Genomic DNA, 25,438 nt, shown 5'->3' with positions numbered 1-25,438 from the left:
TCACTGACCGGCACTAGGTCTGATTGTCAGCATCGGTAAAATTACCTTCTCCACCATAACTCAGTTTTCTATGGTGGAAGCACTTCTGTGCTTTCATACCAAGGCACTTTAATCTGATGAGAAAGAAGCCGCCTTAGCATCTTGCAGAGAGGGGTTTATTGCATTCTGAGTGTGCTCTGCGTTGAGACAGGCTGATGCTGGGTCTAGTTAGAATAAATGACTTGATGCAAACATATCTTCCACACCATAAAGAACGAACGCACCTGCACAGAGAAAGCTATCTTTGTCTTGGCATTGAGGGTCCATGTCCACAAAACCTGCATGGATGGCGCTGTTTTTTTCCGTATTGAAGACAGGCCTGGAGGGTCTCTCTAACACTGTCTCATCTCGTATCAGCGTTTGCTCAAGCCCTGACCTGTGGCAAAACTCGGAGCTGGTGTTATGGCTGGAGATGGTAAGGAGGGAGCATTTTTCTTTTTTAACTTGTGGGAAAGGCTTAATCTCACTTCAGCTTCTCGCTGTGTTGAAAATTTGAAGAGACCTTCCTCCAGGAGAAGGAGTAGATCTGCTGCATGACTGCACACCAAGGCTTCAGAATCTTACCCTATGGCTCCTTCTGCAGGGCCTCCATCTTCCAGATGACTTATAAATTGAGTGCCCTTGGTTAAGACTCTAGAGGAACTAAATGGGTTAGAAATTGGTTGAGAGGGAGGCGAGGCAGTGGTAAATGAGGTTCACTCCAAATAGTGGTGTGCCTCAGGGATCAACATTTTCGAAGAATTGTCTAGAAAGGTTTGCCTTTTTGCCAATACCAAAATCTGCAACATAGTAGACAGTCAGGAAGTGTGGAAAATATGAAGAAGGACCTAGGGTTTGGCTGCTAAGATTTAATAAAAGAAAAATGCAGAGTTAGATATTTAGATTGCAAAAACCCAAGGGAGGGGTACAGTGTTGGAGATTAAATTATTCTAAGCACAAAAGAGCAGGATCTGAGGTGATTGGCCTCCTTAAGATTATCAGATACAAACAGGGGAATAAACTGGCAGCAAAAAACCAGAAAGATGCTTGGCTATATAGGAAGAGGAATGGTCAGCAGAAAAAGGGAGGCGATATTGCCCCTGTATAAGTCTCTGGCGAGATCTCATTTGAAATACTGTGTACAATTCTGGAAACTGTACCTTCAAAAGGATATAACCTGCTTGGACTCAGTCCAGAGAGTATTACTAAATGGTCAGTGGTTTTTGCTGTAAAACGTATGGATCAGACTTAAAGATCTAAACATGTATATCATAAAGGAAATGCAAGATATGATAGACATTTAAATACTTCCAAGAATTCCAAGCACAGGAAACAAACCTCTTTTAAAGAAAATAAGGCTCTAGAGTGATGGGGTCATGGGATTAGGGTGAAAGAGGTAAATTTAGAAGTAACCTTAGGAAATATTTCATTACAGAGAGGGTAGTAGATGCATGGAACAACCTCCCAGTAGAGATGATGGAGACAAAAACAGTATCTGAATTCAAGAAAAGCATGGGATAAACACAGGGGATAAGAACAAATGCCATACTGGGTCAGACCAAGGGTCCATCAAACCCAGTATCCTGTTTCCAACACTGGCCAATCTAAGTCACAAGTACCCAAACATTAGATAGATCACAAGCTATTATTCCTTATTAATTACCATCATAGCAGTTTATGGATTTAACCTCTAGGAACATATCCAAACCTTTTTTAAACCCACTTACACTAACCGCTGTAAGCACATCCTCTAGCAATGAATTCCAGAGCTTAACTATGTGCTGAGTGAAAAAGAATTTTCTTCTATTTGTTTTAAAATGAGCTACTTCTTAACTTCATGGAGTGCCCCCTGGTCATTCTATTATCTGAGAGAGTAAATAATTGATTTACATGAAATAAAATAACTGTTCAAGTTATTTTATGATTTTGTAGACATCTATCTTATTCCCCCCCCCCCCCCCCACCCAGTCATCCCTTCTCCAAACTGAACAGCCCTAACGTCTGTAGCCTTTCCTCATAGGAGAGCCATTCCATTTTGGTCGCCCTTCTCTGCACTTTCTCCAGTGCAGCTATATACTTTTTGAGATGCGGTGACAGGATTGCACACTGTATTCAAGGTGCGGTCTCACCATGGAGCGATACAGATGCATTATGATCTCCTCTGTTTTATTTTCCATTCCATTCCATTCCAAACAATTCCTAACATTCTTTTTGCTTTTTGGATTACCACAGCACACGGGGCCGACGATTTCAATGTATCCACTATGACGCCTAGATTTCTTTCCTGGGTGGTAACTCCTAAGATAGAACCTGAGGACTGGAGAGTGGCTAATGTAACCCCAATATTTAAAAAGGGCTCCAGGGGCGATCCGGGAAACTACAGACCAGTTAGCCTGACTTCAGTGCCAGGAAAAATAGTGGAAAGTGTTCTAAATATCAAAATCACAGAACATATAGAAAGACATGTTTTAATGGAACAAAGTCAGCATGGCTTTACTTAAGGCAAGTCTTGCCTCACAAATCTGCTTCACTTTTTTGAAGGAGTTAATAAACATGTAGATAAAGGTGAACCGGTGGATGTAGTGTATTTGGATTTTCAGAAGGCATTTGACAAAGTTCCTCATGAGAGGCTTCTAGGAAAAGTAAAAGTCATGGGATAGGTGGCGATGTCCTTTCGTGGATTACAAACTGGCTAAAAAAGACAGGAAACAGAGAGTAGGATTAAATGGACAATTTTCTCAATGGAAGGGAGTGGCCAGGAGTGCCTCAAGGATCTGTATTGGGACCCTTACTTTTCAATATATTTATAAATGATCTGGAAAGAAATATGAGTGAGATAATCAAATTTGCAGATGACACAAAATTGTTCAGAGTAGTTAAATCACAAGCAGATTGTGATAAATTGCAGGAAGACCTTGTGAGACTGGAAAATTGGGCATCCAAATGGCAGATGAAATTTAATGTGGATAAGTGCAAGGTGATGCATATAGGGAAAAATAACCCATGCTATAATTATACAATGTTGGGTTCCATATTAGTTGCTGCAACCCAAGAAAGATCTAGACGTCATAGTGGATAACACATTGAAATAGTCGGTTCAGTGTGCTGCGGCAGTTAAAAAAAGCAAACAGAATGTTGGGAATTATTAGAAAGGGAATGGTGAATAAAACGGAAAATGTCATAATGCCTCTGTATCGCTCCATGGTGAGACCGCACCTTGAATACTGTGTACAATTCTGGTCTCCGCATCTCAAAAAAGATATAATTGCGATGGAGAAGGTACAGAGAAGGGCTACCAAAATGATAAGGGGAATGGAACAGCTCCCCTATGAGGAAAGACTAAAGAGGTTAGGACTTTTCAGCTTGGAGAAGAGACGACTGAGGGGGGATATGATAGAGGTGTTTAAAATCATGAGAGGTCTAGAACGGGTAGATGTGAATCGTTTATTTACTCTTTCAGATGGTAGAAGGATTAGGGGGCACTCCATGAAGTTAGCATGGGGCACATTTAAATCTAATCGGAGAAAGTTCTTTTTTACTCAACGCACAATTAAACTCTGGAATTTGTTGCCAGAGAATGTGGTTCGTGCAGTTAGTATAGCTGGGTTTAAAAAAGGATTGGATAAGTTCTTGGAGGGGAAGTCCATTACCTGCTATTAAGTTCACTTAGAAAATAGCCACTGCCATTAGCAATGGTAACATGGAATAGACTTAGTTTTTGGGTACTTGTCAGGTTCTTATGGTCTGGATTGGCCACTGTTGGAAACAGGATGCTGGGCTTGATGGACCCTTGGTCTGACCCAGTATGGCATTTTCTTATGTTCTTAGATAGACAACTACAGGCCGGGTCTATTATATGAGATGGTGGTCAATTCAGCCTGCCAAGTCTATAAGGTTCTCAAGAAAGGAAGGGAGCTCCCGTACAGTCAACTCATCCTTCAGCTGCGAGGAGAGTCCACCCAGGTAAATAGCTTGGAGGCAGTCTTCCTGGCAGGCAAGTTCAGTAGCTAGAGTTCAGAACTCAATGGTATAGTCAAAGAGACTTCTTTAACCTTGATGGAGATGTAGTAAGTTGGTGCTTGCCACAGCATGTCGCCCAGGATCATTGAAGGTCCATCAAAACACAGCCGGAATAGAAACTGGGTTATTAGTAAGGGCATCAAGCCGGGCGTGAAGATGATCCATGGAGGAGGCCAATGCCTCGAGGAACTGCTGCTCTTGTACCTTGGATGCCAGGCTTGGGATAGCCTGGATGGCACGCGGCTCCACCGAGTCCATGGCCTTTGCAACCTGTTGAGTCTGAGATGAACCCCTGGGCAGAGGAGGGGTTGACGTAACCCTTAGGCAAGGACCTATGGGTCCCCACCATTGGCAGGTAGAGTGGGCTGAAGGCAGAGGCTGCTGGAGCTTCACCTATACCAGCCCTCGTTTCCCGTGGGTTGAGCCTTTGGGTGCTGGGGGCCAGCAGGACTTAGGTGGGCTTTGAGGTTGAATAGCGAGAGAGGTTGGTTCAGCCCAGAGACAGCAGACGATAGGTAGCGTAGTCCTACTCTGGACTGGGTAAGTTACTGGAACTAGGCCACCAATGGAACAAAGGCTGACTGAGGGAGCTTGAGCAAACACAGGCCGAAGCCTAATAAGTCCACGTCCAGTGAGTAGGCTAGGAGAGGAGTCAATGACAGGCTATGATCAGGGCTGGCGGCAATGTGGAAGTCGTGGCAAGCAATGCTGAGATCTGATCAAGGAGAAGTCAATAGCATTGGTCAATCGAAGCAATGGTCTGATCACGGAGAAGTCAATAGCTTTGGTCAATCGAAGCAATGGTCAAGGTCTGAGATAGGCAGTAGCGTAGTCAGGCATAGCGGAGGTCTGGGTCTGGAAATAGGCTGAAGCAAGGTCAAGCAAAGCAAAGTCGATATCAGTGTAGTCAAAAGCATAGGCAGGGCAGGAACGAAGAGAACAGGAACCAGGAACAATGAGGGTCAGGAGAAGAGAATAGAGACTAATCTTTCACAGCAACAAGTACTCAAGTAGCGAGGAGACCTGTTTCAAAGGCATTGCTATGGAGCGAGGCCTGAGCTTAAATACACTGAGGAGTTTGAGGTCATCATCCGGGGCAGTGGCCAGGTTCCTGCCGCGGGCCCTTCAAAAAGATCAGCGATGCATGTGCCTAGGGAGGAGTGCAGCGCTGGTAGTGGCGTCTCTCCGCTGTCATCGCGGAGAGGCCCGACGAGCAATGGCATCTTGACCTGAAGTGCTGGGGACTATGGCGGAGCCGGAGGCACCGGCCTGAGGTCGGAGCTGGCGGCCCACCACTGCTAGTGAGGAGGAACCAGAAGCTGGAGTCTGTGTAAGAAGGAGTCTGTGTAAGAATAAATAAAAATAAATAAGGTGAGAGGGCCGTGTTGCGGGTCTGCCGTGGACGGCACGTGTAACAGTTCAGTTTGGAGAAGAGATGACTGAAGGGGGATATGATAGAGGTCTACAAAATCAGGAAAGGACTTGAATAAGTTAATGTAAATCGGATATTTACGCTCTCAGATAATAGGAGGACTAGAGGGCACTCCATGAAGTTAGCAAGTAGTTCATTTAAAACAAATCAAAGAAAATTATTTTTCACTCAGTGCATAGGTAAGCTCTGGAATTCATTGCGTAACTAGGTTTAAAAAAGGTTTGTATAAGTTCCTAGAGGAAGAATCCATAAACTGCTATTAATTAGTGAGCAATAATAGCTTAAGATTTATTTAATGTTTTGGTATTTGCCAGTTACTTCTGACTTGGATTAGCCACTTTTGGAAACAGGATACTGGCTTGATGGACCCTTGGTCTGATCCAGTATGGCATATCTTATGTTCTTACCATAAATGGGTTTAAAAGTGGTTTGGACAAGTACCTGGAGAAAAACTTCCATAAACCATTACCAGCCAGTTAGTCTTGGGAAAGCAACCATTTATTCTTAGGCGTGAACAATAAGAAATGGATCTACTCTTTGGACTCTGCCGGGTACTCGAGACCTGGATTTGCGATGGTTGGAGACAGGATGCTGGGCTTAAGTTCTGATTCAGCATGGCATATCTTATGTTCTTATCCTGAGTTGTATAGAACAGAAAAAACTGGGCAGACTGAATAGGCCAATTGCTCTTTACCTGCCATCTTCTATTATGTTATAGCCTTTATCTTACAGGCAGCTATCATGCACTCTCTCTCTATATCTATCTATATCTCTATACACACACAGACACATATAGATAGATACATGCTTTGGAAAAGGACACTGCTTTACCAATATTATATTTCACAGATATTAAAGACTGATAAATGCACTCTGGTTTTTTATGGGACAATTTTCAGTTATTAGGACACATTATTGGGATTATCACTTAGTTGTTTTGTCGGTACACCGGGAGATAAGTAACAGATCATGCCTGGCTGTGCTATTTCCTATGGATCACCATGGCATGCAGAGCAACATATTGTTCTTTTCTAAAAAGTCTTCCATAAGCCCTAATATCTGTTTGAAATAAGCCATCAATAATTAGAAGAATCCTCAGGTGAGGAAGCATTGCCTCTATATTCAGCCTGAATGAAAAAAAGTTGTTATGTATTTCATGGGACAATTTCCCCTTTCCATACATATCATGCAGATACACTAGTGAAAACAGACATCCCTGCCACAATGATATACTAGTTCAGGGGTGGCATATTCATGTATATTCATGCATATTCATTGAGGATATCTGGTTTCCAAGATATCCTCAATGAATATGCATGAAATAGATTTGCATACATTGCCTCCACTGTAAGCAAATCTCATATATTTGAGAGATACACCATTCCTTCAGTGCTCTAAGAGAGCAGAAAGATCTATGGGAACAGAAGATAGGTTTCTACTGTCACCTACAGGGCATACAGCAGACTTGCTGCACAGATATAAAAATAAAAAATTACTGCAACTTGGAGGAATCCTTAATTTAATTAAATAGGATTGGTAAAATAAAAAATGACTAACAAATTTGATTAAGTCATTGTGATGCAGAAACAAAGATCTCAAAATATTTAGCAACAGAGAGTTGGAGGAGGCCAATAAAGAAATGCCTCAGAAGGACGAGCCAATCTTGTTGCTTTAATTGCTATCTCTAACTTTCCTTTTTCTCTGTGGTCCAACAGCATAGGAAAATTGGTTCTTACCTGTTAATTTTCGTTCCTGGAGTCCCACAGATCAGACTAGATGCATGGGCTTTTCTTCCCTACCAGCAGATGGAGACAGAGAAGAAAAGCTTTACTGAAACTGTTACTTATGCCAAGGTGCCACCTGCAAACCCTCAGAATTCACTGTATCCAAGTCAAGATGCAATTAACCATAAACAACCCCCCCCCCCCCACCACCACACTTCCAATCAAGCTAGGGGAAGGCCAGCTCTTAAGCAGAGTCCCTTAGATTATAAAGGAGATTGAAAACTCCCCTACAAAAATCCACTTCTTACTAAATACAAATAAACTAGAGTGTCTTTTCAGAGAAGGCAGGGCTCTGGACTGATCTATGGTAATCCAGGAACGAAAATTAACAGGTAAGAACCAAATATTCCTTATTATCCCCCAGATCAGTCCAGACGCATGGGATGTACCCAAGCTTCCTTAAACTGAGCAGGAACCTGAAAGACTAGTGCGAAGCATACTCTATCCAAAACCAGCTGCTTCCGGTACTCTAATATTCAGCCAGTTATGCTTAGTGAAAGTGTGTAATGAAGACCATGTCACCATTCGACAGATCTCCTGCAGGGAAACCAACTGACATTCAGCCCAGGACACCACCTAGGCCTAAGTATAATGGGATCGTAGACCCATTAGAATCGGACATCATGAAACAGATGGAAATCCTTCCTTGGCCCTACTCCCTTGGAGGTATGGGAATTATCGCTTCCAGGTTTCACATTTGATCTAGCGTGGCACGAACCACCATGTGCTTGCTGCTTGAGGTGCAAAAGGAGACCATGTAGTTTTCATGTACCAGCCGAACCAATCTTAAGATGTAGCCCTCTTTTATGACTGCCAGGACCCACTGGTCCATTATTAATTTGGTCCACTCCTCATAATAGTGAGCCAACTGCTCCCCAATGACCTCTGTGATTAGAGTGGACCCACCATATTTCATTGTGTGCTTTTACTTCCTCTGGCCCCTTGACTGGATATTACCCAGGCAGGCTTATACAAGTACTGTGTCTTGCAGACTCCTGGATGAAACCTCCTCATCCTCCTGTACTTTTGCCTGCCTTGGTAGTTTCTCCTGATTCGTTTTTGGCTTATCAATGGGCAATATATGCCCCTTTGACTTGCCCAAATGCAAACCCTGGACATTCAGTTGTATTTAAGCTCCGCCCCAGAGCACAGGGATGCCAGTCATGAGCCATTTCCAAACCCAGAAAGGCCTGCATCAATAGCTGAGGAGCACCCAGCATGTTATTTCCCCAGCAAGTGTCTTCTGCTGGGTGCTCCTCAGCTGTTGATGCAGGCCTCTCCTGGCTCTGGATTTATGGAAACTCTTTCCCTTGCACCAATAAATGCCGTGTGAAGGTAGCTGATGGTTCTAGTCTCCTATCATTCCAAAAGCTTCAGGAGAAGAGTGATAAACATACTTAGTAGGCTGCCTCAACACTGAACTGCCCTTCACCTACTTGACAAAGGTCCCCTATCCGCGCTCAACTTTTCAAATCTTCTTCCAGAAGCTGAATGAAATCAACATTTTGGGGGGTGGAGATCTTCCCCCAGAGGGAGAATATAACTGCCATCCCTGCCCTGCTAAATCCTCCGACACAACAGTGACTTCCATAGATCCCTCTCCTGACTCGCCTCTGAGCTATCTAAGGTCATCCCCACAAGAAACTTCTATGGGAGATCAGCAGTCCTCTCCTCACCGATTGACTGCACCACAGGATAGAAAAATAACATGGCCGCAGTTCCCTGCCTATCTCAGAATACTGGCTCTACAGCTCCCCAATCCCTGCCTTTCTGGCATCCATGGTGCTACAAGGTGTCCTTGAGCAGCCTTCCCCACTGCTCACATAGGTTGGAACCAGCCCCGATGCTTAAAGTCTGACCTGTGGTCTTCGTAGGCCAATTACCGCTTCCTACGCTCAGCGGGGGTGGCCATCTTCCTGAGCCACACAATTGTGAAGGCCTCCAGCCTCAGCGATCCATCAGCCCCATGTCCACAGCAGACTAACAGGAGTCCTGCGCCTATCCGCACTGTGGACAGTCTTCTCAGTCAGCCTCTCCTCTGTGTGGGCTCAGTGGCTACCTGCTGCGTTCACTTCCTTCCCTTTTTTTTTTTGGGGGGGGGGGGCTTAAAAGATCAAAAATCCTTCAACAGATACCATTCCTGTGAAAACTCTTAAGGAATAGACCCCCAAAATACCTTCAGCATAGAAGGAAGTGAGGGCTGGGGATGAAGAAGCCAGAACTACTGGCTGTATGTGACTGCCTAGATGTAGCCATGCTACTCCCCGTGGCTATGCAGAAAAATATACACTGTGCTACAAAGCACAATACTGCAGGTCCCAGCCCCGTGGGATACATCATAGACTCTCTGACACCTCTGCGGCTTTGAAGAGACAACTGCTGCAAAGGCTCCTCCCTGCTTCTCTCTGAAAACAAGGTAAAATATAGGGCCTCCATGGCTTCCAGCCTCACTCTGCCCGTTTTTCTCTCTCTCTCTCTTTTTTTTTTTTTAAATCCTTATAGAAACAGCCTCTCCATGTAAAATATAGAAATGAACGAGAAAGGTATACTTTCCTGAGAAGTCTTCAACAGGCAGCCCAGGGATCCAAAATAGGGAGAGAGAAAAGGGTCTGAGGAAGCCAATCCCACCGGCTATCAGAAAATCATCCTAACATGGGCTCAAGCAAAGTAAAAGGGCCTCTGACCCCTTCCTCATCCTACCAGGAGGATGGTCCCCAAACAGGATCTAGCACTCCTGGGAATAAATATTTATTTCCAGAATATGCCTAGAGGTTTAGCACCTCTACCATCTGCTGGACACAGAGAATACTGAGGGACTGCAGGAGGCACAGAGGCTTAAGTGACAGTTTTAGTAAAGCTTTTCTTCTCTGTCTCCATCTGCTGGTAAGTGAGAAAAACCCATGCATATGGACTGATCGGGGGGGGGGGGGGGGGGGGAGAGGAGAAGAATGATAAGGAAACACGAGATTCAAGCACACGCATACAGTATCAATTCCATTCCCACTTGCATACCTTTCAAAACATGGACAAATTATTAATTATATTTATCATTAAAACCTCTAAAAATTGATTTTTTTTTTTTTTTTACAATTTACTTTCACTCTACTCTGATGCAGCAGCAAAAATATGCCACTTGCATATAACTGGTCCATTCTGTTGAACTGCAACATTACTGTTTTCACATACATTTGGTGTTACTGCTCCCAAATGGCACACTTGTGCTTATTTAACTATTTCCTCTGGGCATGCTACCATTTCTGATATTTATCTGTGCACTGCCCTGTATCATGAGATGGTGAAATTAGTACAATGTGTCAGTGGAAAAAAATGCCACAACTAGCTTGAAGTGGTACAAGAAAAGTCACCCTTCCAGTCTGTTAGGCTTGATTACTGTTGAGTTTCAGAAACAAACTGAAGGCAGCCTCTGATGTATTGCATTATGCAGGGCTAGAAAAATAATTTAGAAAAAAAGGCACCAACGTTTCTTTTTTAAAGAGCCAAAGACGTTTTTCCTTAATTTTTTTCATCTTTTTATTTTTTTTTATTTGCTGTTTTGGGTTTTTATCTTGTTTTACTCCTTTTTATTTTTCTTTGTTTTTGTTCTCTCCTGCCACTTTCCTCTCCTTCCAGAACTATCCTACCGAAACCTGCTTCTCTCACCCCATCCAGTACTTCTCTGGGCAGGGTTTACAAACTTGATCCCTTTGAAAAGGGCCTCAACCCTTAGTGGATGGAGCTAAATACCAAGACCATCTTTCTCCTTCCCCCGAAATCTGAGTCCAATCAGTCCATAGACGTGGGAGTTGGTGTGTCCCTAGACAGATGAATTGAATTACTGCTATAACTTGATCAGATCTGGTTGAGAAGTGCTAATGAACTTACATTTCAATTATAAAGGAAAATCTTATTCTACTAATTTTGAACAGTAATGACTGCATATAGGGGTCAGTAATAAAGAAACTGAAAATTGGCAAATCAATGAAGGTATAAAAAGCAGGAGGGAAGGTTCCCCTCTGCTCTCACACCCCTCATTTCCCCTACTTAATGGTTATAACTTATTACATAAACCTGTTCTATTTATTAGGTTTTCGGGGGGGGGGGGGGGGGGGGAATGGTCCTATTTACTAGTACTATTTAATTTGTGTTTTATATATTCAGTGCCAAACACTACCTCAGATTACAACAAAAGATTGCAATTAGTGGACACTGCCTCCCACCATATCTTCCTCTAAAAAATCAAACACAAAGATTCTGAACAGCAATTTCAGTACACCGCTTAGGGCTTTGTATAAGTGGCATATAAGACATTTAAAAAAATAAATAAGTAAATCTGCTAGTAATGACAGTTCATTTAATGTCAACAGAATGTTCAGGTGTCACAAGCAGTGGGGGAAAAAAAAAAAGACTGACAGAAGAAATTTAAGAAGACATTTTCTAATTAATTTTCTGACTTCACTCCTCTAGGATTTTTACCTGACGGTATCCACCATTCGGCTTGCAATGCCTCCCCTCCGCATCAGACTGAAGACCCAGATACGACTGATACCACAGATGGCAGCTTGGGGTACAGTGGAGCAGCGCCAAGCTCGGTGGCGGTCCAGCAACTCCTGGGGATCATGTGAAACTGTCTCTGGCAGTACCTGGAATGCCTGCCAATAACAAACTGTTTTAGTATTCCGATCACTGTATAAAGACCAGCATCCCGCTCCCAAAGAGTGAGAGCTACTCACACAAACATCTACACCTAAAGTCTATTGCATTAAAACCACCATGAGCACCGGTACATGAACAATTTACAGTTACTACAATTACATTTATTGGTAATCTAAAAGGGCATACACACATACACCACTAAAATAAAAACAGATCATTTAACCACCGATAAAGTTATTGTATGTATATGTGACAGATCCTATGGTCACGGCACCATTAAGACCTGGATAACTCTTTTGTTTAGTCAGTGAGAGTACAGGTTAGTGTGAGGGGGAGGTACCATTCAAATGTAGCCCCTTCTTTTGAGGGGTCTGGAATGGCTGCCCCCTGAGAGTCTATCCAAAGCAGCTCCCCACAGGAGCTCAGGAGGCAGTCCCTTTAGGTTTGCAGAGTTCAGAGGTATAGAGGAGCTACTGCCTTTGTTATTTTTTCAGACTCAGTCAGTGGAAGCAGAGTAACCCAGGGCCGAGAGGGTTTTCCTTCCAGTTTACTCACTAGCTGGTTGGGATATCCCTCTGGGGTATTTTCGAGCATTTGAGATTTTTCATGGTAGGAGCCTCACTGGACACCTGTGCCTTTCTCGGATTCAGGGCATGGGGACAACCAAGGATAGGGAAGACCTGCCCCTGAAGTGGTGCTGACCCATTGTGAGGAGAAATTCTGGTTTTAATATTTTGGGGAAAAGAAAGCATTTTGTTACAAGATCTAGGAGTACGTTTTGGCTGCCCTTCCTTCCTGTCTGAAACAGAGCTGCTTGTTTCAAGGGGACCCTTCCCATCAGTTATCCAGAGAAAAGAACTAAAGAGACTGTGTAAAAATAAAGGAGATCCAGAAGATCTGCTAACCATAAGTAAGGGAAATCAAGCATCAATGTGGACACCCATCTGGTGTTTGCACTACCCTGGGGAGAGAAAGAAGATTTACTCTCTGTTCCACAGACTGTTAACATTTTTATCAGTTTGGAAGGGGTTTTTGTCCAGTCTAAACAAATCCTGTCCAAGGATGCTGTCCTTGGAGAACACCTGTTACAGATAAGAAACTCTGCTTTCTCCAAGGACAAGCAGAATGGTAGTCCTCACTCATGGATGAATATGTAGCTACAGGCTGCTCCCAACACATGCAGCGTATAACAGGTGCAAACGTACACAACAACTAGAGCTGCTAGAACAAGGGGAGCAAGCCTGCACTCAAAGGGCCCAGATAAGAAGAGTTGGGTTTTCATGGCTGAAAAAAGTTATGGAGGACAGTCTGGCCAAAATGACTGTCACGTCGTCCATCCTTGTCCATACACTGATGACCTGTGGAGGGAACTCCAGGGAACTGCCTTATAGATCTCGTGAATGGGCAGTGCATGCAAATGAGCCACTGAAACAGATATAGTTCAGACTGATTGAGCCTTAATATGACCTTCAAGCTGCAAGCAGAAGGAAATACAGTCTGTTAGCCAATGGGGCAGGGTCTACTTAGATACTGCGACTCCCAACCCATTTTTGTCGAAGGAGACAAAAAGATGAGTGGACAGGAGGTAATAATCTGTTTGTTCCAGGGCTTTTTTACAATCCAGAGTATGCAGGGCACGCTCACCCTGGTGAGCGTGTGGTTTTAGAAAAAAGGTGGGAAATACAATGGACTGATTGAGGAGGAAATCCGTGACCACCATTGGAAGGAACTTCAGGTGCGTACGCAGGACCACCTTATCATGACAAATTTTTGGTATAAGGAGGGTACGACACCAAAGCCTGAAGCTCACTGACCCTTGCGTTGAAGTGACTGCTACCAAGAAGATGGCTTTCCAGGAGAAGTACTTCAGATCGCAAAACCTCAGGGGCTCAAATGGAGCTTTCATGAGATGGGTCAGGACCATGTTGAGGTCCCAAGAGACCGCTGGGGTTTGCGTCGGAGGCTTAAGCTGTAACAAACCACGCATGAACTGCCCTACGAGTGGTTGAACAGAAATGGAAGCGCCATCCGCCCTCTGGTGATATGCCCTGGTATCACCTTGGAAAGGTGCAACAGGTAGTTTAAAAGCCTCTGAGTGGAGCACGAGAATGGGTCCAAACTATGCCCATCACACGACACCGAGAACTTATTCCACTTGAGATTGTATGATTTCCTCATAGAAGGTTTCCTGGACTCCAAGAGAACCCAAGATACATCCTCCAAAAAGCCCAGGGCCTGCATTGTCACCTGGTCAACATCCAAGTCGTGAGGGCCAGGGCTCGGAGGTTGGGGTGGCTTAGCTTGCCATGGTCCTAAGTGATCATGTCTGGAACAGTCTCCAGCCATATCGGAGAGCGGAAGGCCAATTCTTCTAGAAGAGGGAACCAGATCTGGCGTGGTCAAAAGGGTACAACCAGGATCATGGTGCCTCAGTCCTGCTGGAGTTTCTGAAGTGTCTTCGAGATCAGCGGCAGGGGAGGGATAAGCGTACAGCAGACCGGCACGCTAGTGATGTGAAAAGGCATCAGATGTTGATCCCCTGCCAGGCAATCCCAGTGAGCAGAAGCGATCCACCTTCTTGTTCTCTGGGGAAGCGAACAGGTCTATGTCTGGAGTCCCCCATAGGCAGAAGATGCGGTCTGCAATCTCCTGTTTCAAGGACCATTCGTGGGGTTGGAAGGCCTGACTCAACTAGTCGGTTAGATTGTTGTCCACCCCTGGGAGATATACAGCTTGGAGGAAGATGCTGTTCTGGAGAGCCCAGGACCAAATTTGGACTGCCTCCTAGCAGAGGAGGGTCGGGATTGTAACTATAGCTGTCTAACTTTAGGACAGCTGTTTGGCCCAACCAGACTTAGCCAGCTAAGTCATCCGGCTAACTCTGAATATCGGAGTTAGCTGGCTAACATGACCTGCTAACTTAACTCCTCCTAGTTACACCCCTGGAATGCTCTAACTTAATTGGCTAAATTATAATCTGTTAACTTATTAGCCATCTAGAATTTAATTGGATAAGTGCCCAAATATTCATGTAGCTGGCTAACTTCTGAGTTTACACCTGGGGGAATTCTGCGCAAAAAAAAATTTACAATTCTGCGCACAAAAACTGAAAATTCTGCAAACTTTATATTGGTCAAAATAACAATTTACATGACAGTCTTTAAGTAATTACATTTTAAATTATTACAGAAAAAAGTTATTACTTAAAGTTGCAGAATTTTAAATATTTTGAGCAGAATTTCCCTAGAAATTCACTGTAAGAGTGTCCCTTCCACATACACACACCCTCATATAGGCAAAGCATCGAAATCAGAACCACCACTGAACTTAAGCAGCAACAAAAAGTTTGGGGCAAACGTCCTCCTACATCCAGGAACCTGGCCCCTGAAGGGAAGACAAAAAGGAGAAACCACAAAAGGAAGTACAGAATGAGGACAACCACATGGCGAACAGAGATGTAACCACAATATACTTATACAGCTTCCATGAAACAAAAAAAGGACAGACTTCCTGGGAGTTTACTGGACTGGTGTGCAGGATTCATAGAAAGAAAATTTAACAGGTAAACATTACTCCTTTCATTTTATCCTGCTATATCAGGCCAGTCCTTACAAGTGAGAAGTAACAAAGGCCCACTAACAAGGGAGGGAGGAAGGGCGTCAGGGCTGCCTTGAGAACTTCGGCTCCAAACGCTGCATCTCCCTTGGCAAACACATTTAACCTGTAGTGTTTCACAAAAAAAATGTAGGGATGACCAAGTCGCCACAATGCAAATGTCCTCCGGAGCCACAGCAACTGCTTCTGCCCAAGACGAAGACTGTGCTTTCGTAGAATAAGCACAAATAAACTGAGGCCAGTCAGCCCCTAAATAAATACGATGAGGCAATTGTCCTTGATCCATCTAGCCAAAATCACTTTAGAGGCTGCTGTGTTTTTCATGGTCCTCCAAACACCACCACCAAACAATGGAGAAATTACTTACCTGATAATTTCGTTTTCCTTAGTGTAGACAGATGGACTCAGGACCAACAGGTATAGTGTACTCCTGATAGCAGTTGGAGACTGATCAGATTTCAATCTGACGTCAGCCCTAGTACATATACCCCCCCTGCAGGAAGTGCAGCTCTTCAGTATTCACCTCGAAAAGCATTGTGGATATATGTCTGACTGAATAATTTGAATAACTTGATTAACTTTATAACTTGGTTAACTTAATTAATTTGAACCGGTTGAATTGGTTATAGCTGGAGACCGCCAGTGCCCTCAACTGAGAAATGTCGACACCCGGTAGGATGGGTGTCCTGGCTGAAGGAAAGCATGGCTTCCCCGTGAATCACTCGCTCTCGGGGATGTCACCTGAGAATTCCATGAGTAATGGCAGCCATGGGTGGGATGCTGAGTTCATCTGTCTACACCAAAGAAAACAAAATTATCAGGTAAGTAATTTCTCCATTTCCTAGCATGTAGCAGATGGACTCAGGACCAATGGGATGTATAAACACTACTCCCGAATCGGGTGGGAGGCTGCCTGTGACCCACTTAGTACTCACTTAGTACTGCCCTTGCAAATGCTGTGTCCTCCCGAGCCTGAACATCCAGATGGTAAAACCTGGAGAAGGTGTGGATGGAGGACCATGTCGCCACTCTGCAGATCTCAGCAGGTGACAGCATCTTGGTTTCCGTCCAGGACACTGCCTGGGCTCTAGTAGAATGGGCCTTGACTTGTAAAGGCGGTGGCTTGCCTGCTTCTACGTAGGCCGCCTTAATGACTTCTTTGATCCAGCGGGCTATGGTTGCTCGCGAGGCCGCTTCCCCTTGCTTCTTCCCGCTGTGAAGGATGAATAGATGGTCCGTCTTTCGTACGGATTCCGACCTTTCCAGATATCGGACTAGGATTCTGCCGACGTTGAGGTGGCGTAGACTGCGAGACTCTTCCGAATTCTTATGCTCATCTGGCGATGGTAGCGAGATGGTTTGGTTGAGATGGAAGTGAGACACCACTTTGGGGAGGAACGACGGAACTGTGCGTAACTGGATGGTTCCCAGGGTAAATCTGAGGAACGGCTCTCGGCAGGACAGTGCTTGTAGCTCAGATATACGATAGGCCGAACAGACTGCCAGCAGGAAGGCTGTCTTCAATGTTAATAGTCGAAGAGACAGGCCGCGGAGAGGTCTGAAGGAGGTTCCTGCTAGGAAATCTAGGACCAGGTTGAGGTTCCAAAGAGGCACCGGCCACTTTAGGGGTGCTCATAGAAACATAGAAATGACGGCAGAAGAAGACCAAATGGCCCATCCAGTCTGCCCAGCAAGCTTCACACACTTTTTTCTCTCATACTTATCTGTTTCTCTTAGCTCTTGGTTCTATTTCCCTTCCACCCCCACCATTAATGTAGAAAGCAGTGATGGAGCTGCATCCAAGTGAATATCTAGCTGATAAGTTAGGGGTAGTAGGGGTAGTAACCGCCGCAATAAGCAAGCTACACCCATGCTTATTTGTTTTACTCAGACTATGTTATACAGCCCTTATTGGTTGTTTTTCTTCTCCCCTGCTGTTGAAGCAGGGAGCTATGCTGGATATGCATCGAAGTGAAGTATCAGGCACATTTGGTTTGGGGTAGTAAACCGCCGTAACAAGCCAGCTACTCCCCGCTTTGTGAGTGTGAACCCTTTTTTCTTCTCCCCTGCCGTTGAAGCAGAGAGCTCTGCTGTATTTGCATAGAAATTGAAGTAACAGGCTTATTTGGTTTGGGGTAGTAACCGCCGTAACAAGCCAGCTACTCCCCCTTTGTGAGTGCAGATCCTTTATTCCACATTTCCTCTTGCTGTTGAAGCTAGAATGATGTTGGAGTCACAGTAAGCATGTGTACGTTTATTGAATAAGGGTATTGTCTCCAGGCATTAGCCATCATTCTGGCGAGTCACCCACTCTTCATTGGCGGCCTCTCTGACTTTATGGATCCACAGTGTTTATCCCACTCCCCTTTGAAGTCCTTCACAGTTCTGGTCTTCACCACATCCTCCGGAAGGGCATTCCAGGCATCCACCACCCTCTCCGTGAAGAAATACTTCCTAACATTGGTTCTGAATCTTTCTCCCTGGAGCTTCAAATCGTGACCCCTGGTTCTGCTGATTTTTTTCCTACGGAAAAGGTTTGTCGTTGTCTTTGGATCATTTAAACCTTTCAAGTATCTGAAGCTCTGTATCATATCACCTCTGCTCCTCCTTTCCTCCAGGGTGTACATATTTAGATTCTTCAATCTCTCCTCGTACGTCATCCGATGAAGATCCTCCACCTTCCTGGTCGCCCTTCTCTGTACCGCTTCTATCTTGTCCTTGTCTTTTTGTAGATACGGTCTCCAGAACTGAACACAGTATTCCAGGTGAGGCCTCACCAAGGACCTGTACAAGGGAATAATCACTTCCCTTTTCTTACTCGATATTCCTCTCTCTATGCAGCCCAGCATTCTTCTGGCTTTGCTATCGCCTTGTCGCATTGTTTCGCAGACTTCATATCATTAGACACTATCACCCCAGGTCCCTCTCCTGCTCCGTGCACATCAGCCTTTCCCCCCCATCGAATACAGTTCATTCGGGTTTCCACTCCCCATATGCATGACTTTGCACTTCTTGGCATTGAATCTCAGCTGCCATATCTTCGACCACTCTTCCAGTTTCCTTAGATCCCGTCTCATTCTCTCCACTCCTTCCGGCGTGTCCACTCTGTTGCAGATCTTAGTGTCATCCGCGAAAAGACAAACCTTGCCTTCTATCCCGTCCGCAATGTCGCTCACAAAGATATTGAACAGGACCGGTCCCAACACGATCCTTGCGGTACACCACTTAAAACCGCTCTCTCTTCAGAGAAGGATCCATTTACCATTACACATTGTCTTCTGTCCGTCAACCAATTTGCAATCCAGGTCACCACCTCGGCACTCACTCCCAAGCATCTCGTTTTATTCACCAATCTCCTGTGCGGAACAGTGTCAAAAGCTTTGCTGAAATCCAAGTATATGATATCGAGCGCTCTTCCTCGATCCAATTCCTTGGTTACCCAGTCAAAAAAGTCAATCAGATTTGTCTGACAGGATCTTCCCCTGGTGAATCCATGTTGCCTCTGGTCCATCAATTCTCCGGACTGTAGATAGTTCACTATTCTCTCTTTCAGCAGTGACTCCATTACTTTTCCCACCACCGAAGTGAGGCTGACTGGTCTGTAGTTGCCAGCCTCCTCCCTGTTCCCACTCTTGTGAAGCGGGACCACCACCGCTCTTCTCCAATCACTCGGCACCACTCCTGTTTCTAGGGATCTATTGAACAGGTCACACAGCGGAGCCGCCAGAACATCTCTGAGCTCCCTCAATATCCTTGGATGAATCCCATCAGGCCCCATGGCTTTGTCCACTTTCAGGTTCTTTAGCTCTTCCCACACATTTTCTACTGTAAAAGGATTTTCATCTATTCCACTTCCCACCAGTTTTTTGTTGTGTAAGATGGGTCCTTCTCCAGGGTCTTCTTTAGGGAACACAGGAGCTTGAAGTATTCGTTTAATATTTCTGCCATTTCTTCGTCTCCCTCCAACACATTGATCATTACCACCTTCAATTTCACTATACCACTTTGGATCTTTCTCTTTTCCGCTGATGTATCTGAAAAATGTTTTTGTCACCATTTTTTATCTCCTTGGCAATCCTCTCTTCTGCTTGACTTTGTTGCCAACTTGATTAATTTCTTCGTCTCCCTCAGTTGATACAAATATTCTTCTTTGTGTTCCGCCCTTTGGGAATCTTTTATATGTCTTGAATGCTGTTCTTTAGCTTTAATTTTGTCAGCCACCTCCTTTGAGAACCAGATAGGTTTCAATTTTCTTTGCTTTTCTTTACATTTCTAACGTATAGAGCAGTTGCCTTGGCGATTGCTCCCTTTAGATTGGTCCACTGCTGATCCACATCTCTCTCGTTCTCTCCATCCTTTAAGTTCTTCCTCCAGGTACTTCCCCATTTCCTCAAAGTCTGTCAAACAGTTAAGCCTGGACAAGCTGGGTTAAGCAGGATTAAGCAGGGCACTTCTGGACGGCTCCTTGCTTTTGGTCAATTGTTTTAAAAAACAGTCTTATGCCCCAATTTTTTGTTTGAACAACTTATTTATGCCAGCTAATTTCAAAACAGAGACTTAAAACAGTTTACAAGCTGGAGAGCGATTTGGTATGGGGGGGTGGGGTTTTTTTTGGTTTTTTTCTTTTTTTCAACTTATGCAGCAGGCAGCAAAATTAACTTAGAGTAATATCTTACTATCAAGAACTGAAACACACACTATAATTAAAATTAAACACAGGAATTAAGAACAGAAGCTTTCTACACAAATTCTAAAGCAACAGCAGAAATACTTAGCTCAATGCAGTATACACTGCCTCCAAGAGAACACACTCTAACGTGTGGCCCAGGACCACAATGGCTCTCCTGCTCAAGGTCTGAGACACAATGGCTCTCCTGCTCAAGGTCTGAGACACACCCAATTCAGTTAGATTACGTCACTTCTGGACGGCTCCTTGCTTTTGGGACAATTGTTTTAAAAAACAGTCTTTATGCCCCAATTGTTTGTTTGAACAACTTATTTATGCCAGCTAATTTCAAAACAGAGAGAATTAAACAGTTTACAAGCTGGAGAGCGATTTGGTATGGGGAGGGGGTGGGTTTTTTTTTTGGTTTTTTTCTTTTTTTCAACTTATGCAGCAGGCAGCAAAATTAACTTAGAGTAATATCTTACTATCAAGAACTGAAACACACACTATAATTAAAATTAAAACACAGGAATTAAGAACAGAAGGCTTTCTACACAAATTCTAAGATCTGCTTGACTCCTTTCAGAAAGCGTGGAGACATCCAGGTGAGAGGCTATGCTGCCGCTCTTCCTTCTTGCCGAGTCCCTCTCAATGGCCAGACCGTAAGAGAGAATCGAGCTGGATCCTCGTGGAGGATCGGTCCCCTGTTGGAGCAGGTCTCTGTGTGGAGGTAGCGAAGAGGGGGCTCCCTGTCAGCAGTCTTCGCATGTCTGCGTACCACAGTCTTCTTGGCCAGTCCGGGGCCACTAGAAGTACTGGTCCCCCTGTAGTGTTCTATCTTGTGGATGATTGCGCCCAATAGGGGGCCACGGCGGGAAAGGCATATAACAGAGTCTCCTGGGGGCCAGGTCTGTACCAGGGTATAGATTCCTTGGGACTGGGGTTCCCGCCTGCAGCTGAAGAAACTGGGCACTTGGGCGTTGGACCAGTTTGCCAGGAGGTCCATGGTTGGTGTTCCCCAACAGTTTACTATCAATTGGAATGCTGTGGTAGACAGCCTTCATTCTCCTGGGTCTAGACTTTCTCTGCTGAGGTAATCCGCAGCAACGTTGTCTTTCCCAGCGATGTGGACAGCTGAGATCTCTTGAAGATTCGCTTCTGCCCATGACATTAGGAGGTCTATTTCCAGAGACACAGTTTGGCTTCTGGTTCCTCCCAGACAGTTGATGTAGGTCACTGTTGTGGCGTTGTCCGACATTACTCTGACCGCTTTGTCTCGGAATCTGTGACCGAACCGTAGGCAGGCTACTCTGACTGCCCGGCTTCTAGGCGATTGATGTTCCATCCCGACTCTTCTTTGTTCCATTGCCCTTGGGTGGTTAGCTCCTGGCAGTGTGCTCCCCATCCTCGTAGGATGGCATCCGTGGTGAGCAGGATCCAGGTTGCTAAGGATAGTCTCATTCCCTGGCTCAGATGGCCTTCTTGAAGCCACCATCGTAGTTGGGCCTGAACTCTGTCTGGGTGCTGAAGACATACGGAGTAGTTCTGGGACAGTGAATTCCATCGTGATAGAAGTGAGCGTTGTAGGGGTCTCATGTGAGCTCGTTCCCTTGGCACTACTTCCAGTGTGGGTGCCATGAGGCCGAGGACTTGTAAGTAATCCCATGCTGTGGGGTGAAGTTCGCTCAACAGGGTTCATTAACTGGATCATCAGTTTTGATCTCCTTGTCGGTGTCAGGATGACCTTGTCTTGTTTGGTGTCGAACCGGACTCCCAAGTATTCTAGAGATTGGGAGGGCTCCAGGCAACTCTTGTGTGTGTTGACCACCCACCCGAGCTTTCCAGTAGAGTTTTGACTCTATTGGTTGCCTGTGGCTTCCTCTGGGGATTTCGCACCTGATCAGCCAATCATCTAGATAAGGGTGCATGCGGATTCCTTCCTTCCTCAGTGTTGCTGCCACCACCACTATGATCTTGGTGAACGTCCGGGGTGCAGTGGCTAACCCAAATGATAGTGCCCAGAACTGGTAGTGACAGTCCAGGATCGAGAAGCGTAAAATACGCTGATGCTCTTGATGGATCGGAATGTGTAGATAGGCTTCCGGCAGATCCAGGGATGTAAGGAACTCCTGGTTGTATCGCCCTTATTACAGAGCGTAGGGTTTCCATGCGGAAACGAGGAATCTTCAGGTGATGGTTGACCGCCTTGAGGTCCAAGATGGACCTGAATGTTCCTTCTTTGTTGGGGACGATAAAATAGATGGAATAATGTTCAGTATTTATTTGTTGTGGAGGTACCGGTGTTATAGCCTCTAAGGCTAGCAATCTGGTCAGTGTAGCTTCCACTGCCATCCTCTTGGAAGAGTCGTGGCAGGGGGATTCCACAACCTTGTCCGGAGGGAAGTGGTGGAAATCCAGGTAATATCCCTCTCGAATGATGGATAGGACCCACTTGTCTGAAGTTATCTCGACCCATCTTTCGTAGAATAGGGCAAGTCTGCCCCCTATGGCTTCTTCCTTTGGACGGTCGGCTGATTTTCATTGTGGGGTGCGGCTGGGGCCTGGGCCCGAGCTGGCTCCCCTTTTGTTGTGCTTGTTCCGAAAGGACTGGCTTCGGCCTGCGGGGTGGGGCCGCTTATATGTGCTTCTATATGGGTTGAAGCACTGTGATCCTCTGGCCCCTGGAGGTTCGGGGGAAGAATCGCTGGTTTCTCTTATTCCTGTCCTCCGGTAGCCGCGGCAGTGGGGACTTGCCCCATTTGTTGGCTAGTTTCTCTAGTTCACTTCCGAACAGGAGTGTTCCCTTGAAAGGCATCCTTGTGAGTCCTCGTTTTGGAGGATGCGTCGGCCGATCAGTTTCGGAGCCAGAGTTATCTTCTGGCTGCCATGGCGGATGACACTCCTCTAGCTGCGGTGCGGCATCCGCAAGGAAGGATACTGGTGGGTTCCAGGGCCTCCCATGAGTGTTGTTCCTGATCTGTGATAAGCAGGCTCATGTAACCATGGCACAGCAGGCTGCGATCTGTAAAGACATAGCGGAGATGTCAAAGGACTGTTTGAGGATAGATTCCAGACGTCTGTCTTGAGCATCCTTGAGTGCTGTTCCTCCCTCCACCGGGATAGTAGTGCGCTTTGAGACTGCACAGACCATAGCATCCACTTTCGGACATGCCAGGAGATCTTTGACGGCTGGGTCCAGAGGGTACATGGCTGCCAGAGCCCGCCCCCCTTTGAACGTATTTTCCGGGGCATCCCATTCCAGGTCAATTAGTTGCTGGACGGCTTGTAATAGTGGGAAATGGCGGGAGGTCTGACGGAGTCCCTCTAGTAGGGGGTTCATCTTAGGTTCCCCCAAGGCACTTGTGCCCGGGATACATGCTCTTTTAAGCTGTGTGTGACCAGGTCTGGAAGCTCGTCCTTGGTGAAGAAGCGTCTCATGGGTTGGTGGGGCTCTGTCCCCGGAGGGAGTTCCCCTTCCTCCAGGGGTTCTGAATCCTCATCAGAGTTGTCCGTGTCCCCGAAGGTGGGGCTTCTGAGCAGTGGGATCACTTCCCTGGGCACAGAGGGTCCCGGGATGTTGAGGTCCTCTGGTGGAGCCTGTGGCCATATTATAGAAGGCCCCGGTTGCATGTGGACGAAGGTATGCAGACCTTTGAAGAATTCCACCCAGGAGATAGATGCTGGGTCTAGACTAAGGGGTGTCGTGTCCCTGGGGAGCCCCGTTTGAGGGGGGGTCCCACTGTGCAATGTTAGGTCCGGCGTACTGCTCGAGAGGCTGGAACCTGGTACCAGCTGGGGAGGGCCATGAGTTGGATCCCCTAGATCCTCTTCGCACTGTATACACAGGGCCATGGCCTCCTCATGCTGTGCAGCTCTAATGTGGCATGCTGGGCAAAGGCCCTGAGCCTTGAGTTTCTTTTCCGGTGGTGCCATGGCTGATGCGCGTAAAATACAGTTGTGCGCGTAGGTTTGGTGCGCGCTCAGGGAGATGTGTGCGGTGTTGTGTGCACAGATCGAAGTTATGCGCCCGGCACAGTAAGCGTGTTGCTATGTGCATTGCTGTGCACACGGTACTTGTGCACGCGACGTTGTGCGCACAAGGTATTTGTGCGCACGGCTCACAATGGAGGACAGGGGCGGCGAACAGATCAAAATGGTGACAGCGACCACGCGGACAATATGGTGACCACCTTGGAGGGTCTCCACTGGGAGGACCCTCGGATCTGACCGGGGTCTAGCCCTGCTAGGGCAGATCAACCCGATGGCACTGGTGCCGGCTGGCGACCTGTGCGACTCCTCAAGCTTCGGAGACCGGAGACTTTTAAATAGATTTCTACCTTGCCTTGTCTCGGCGCTTCCTGGTCTCGTTCCGGGCGGTCTCCGGCTGCAGGGGGAGAGGGAAAATACCTTCACCGCTGCTCTCGAAGTTGCACCCACTGCCTCTCAGCCTCACCTGATGTCAGGGGCTAGGACCCCATCGAGGGTCGGCCACCGGTCCGAGGCTTACCTCCAAGGGATCGCGGGAATCACATCGGGAATTCTCAACTGGGGGAGGGACCCAATGGGTGTCACCGCAGGAGAGAGGGGCTTGTCTGTAGAGGTAAGATTTCTTCTTATTTTGGTTTTCTTTTATAAAATTACTCTAATTTTATAAAAGAATACTCACCAATACTCACCAGAATACTCACCAACACCAAAAAACGGGACCACATCACCCCTATCCTCCAATATCTACACTGGCTACCGATAAAATTTAGGATACAATTTAAATCACTCATGATGATTCACAAGGCTCTGCACAACATCTCCCCCCTCAACCTATCCTTCCAAATACAGCAACACATTTCCAAAAGACCAATCAGAAGGGCATACCAGAACATGCTTCACACCCAACCGGCAAAGAACCTCCCTGAGGAAACGAGCCCTGTCCACCTGCAGGTCCCCCTCTTTGGAACCTACTGTTACGGCTATGCCTGCTATGTAGCCGCCTCACCACCAGAGGTCCTCCACGATCATGTCCTTCTGGCTGGCCCACTCCTTCCTTCCTATCTACTCTATACACCAGTCTTGTCTTTATAACCCTGTCTAGCAGTACCATCGGCGCTTCAGCATCGAGCTCACTTGGGCTCCCTGCTCTAGCCTCCCGTGCTTGGCCTTCGGGCCTTCTGTCCTGTTCTGTGTTGCCTTGCTTGCGGTGCTTGGCCTTCGGGCCTTCTGTCCTGTTCTGTGTTGCCTTGCTTGCGGTGTTTG

The 25,438-nt window shown here is 46.0% G+C and overlaps 1 protein-coding gene across 1 annotated transcript in view; it reads right to left on the bottom strand.

Annotated features, from left to right (window-relative positions):
* Positions 1-25,438, bottom strand: part of LOC115081972 (N-acetyltransferase ESCO2-like) — an 89,976-nt gene that overhangs the window by 10,828 nt on the left and 53,710 nt on the right. The window contains exon 4 of the mRNA XM_029586209.1: positions 11,728-11,903. Within this exon, the coding sequence (XP_029442069.1) occupies positions 11,728-11,903 (176 nt within the window). The remainder of the gene's footprint in view (positions 1-11,727; positions 11,904-25,438) is intronic.

Source organism: Rhinatrema bivittatum, unplaced genomic scaffold (assembly GCF_901001135.1).
Source record: "Rhinatrema bivittatum unplaced genomic scaffold, aRhiBiv1.1, whole genome shotgun sequence".
NCBI lineage: Eukaryota > Metazoa > Chordata > Amphibia > Gymnophiona > Rhinatrematidae > Rhinatrema > Rhinatrema bivittatum.
Note: the sequence above shows the minus strand (reverse complement) of the source record. Positions and strands in the feature narration are given on the sequence as shown.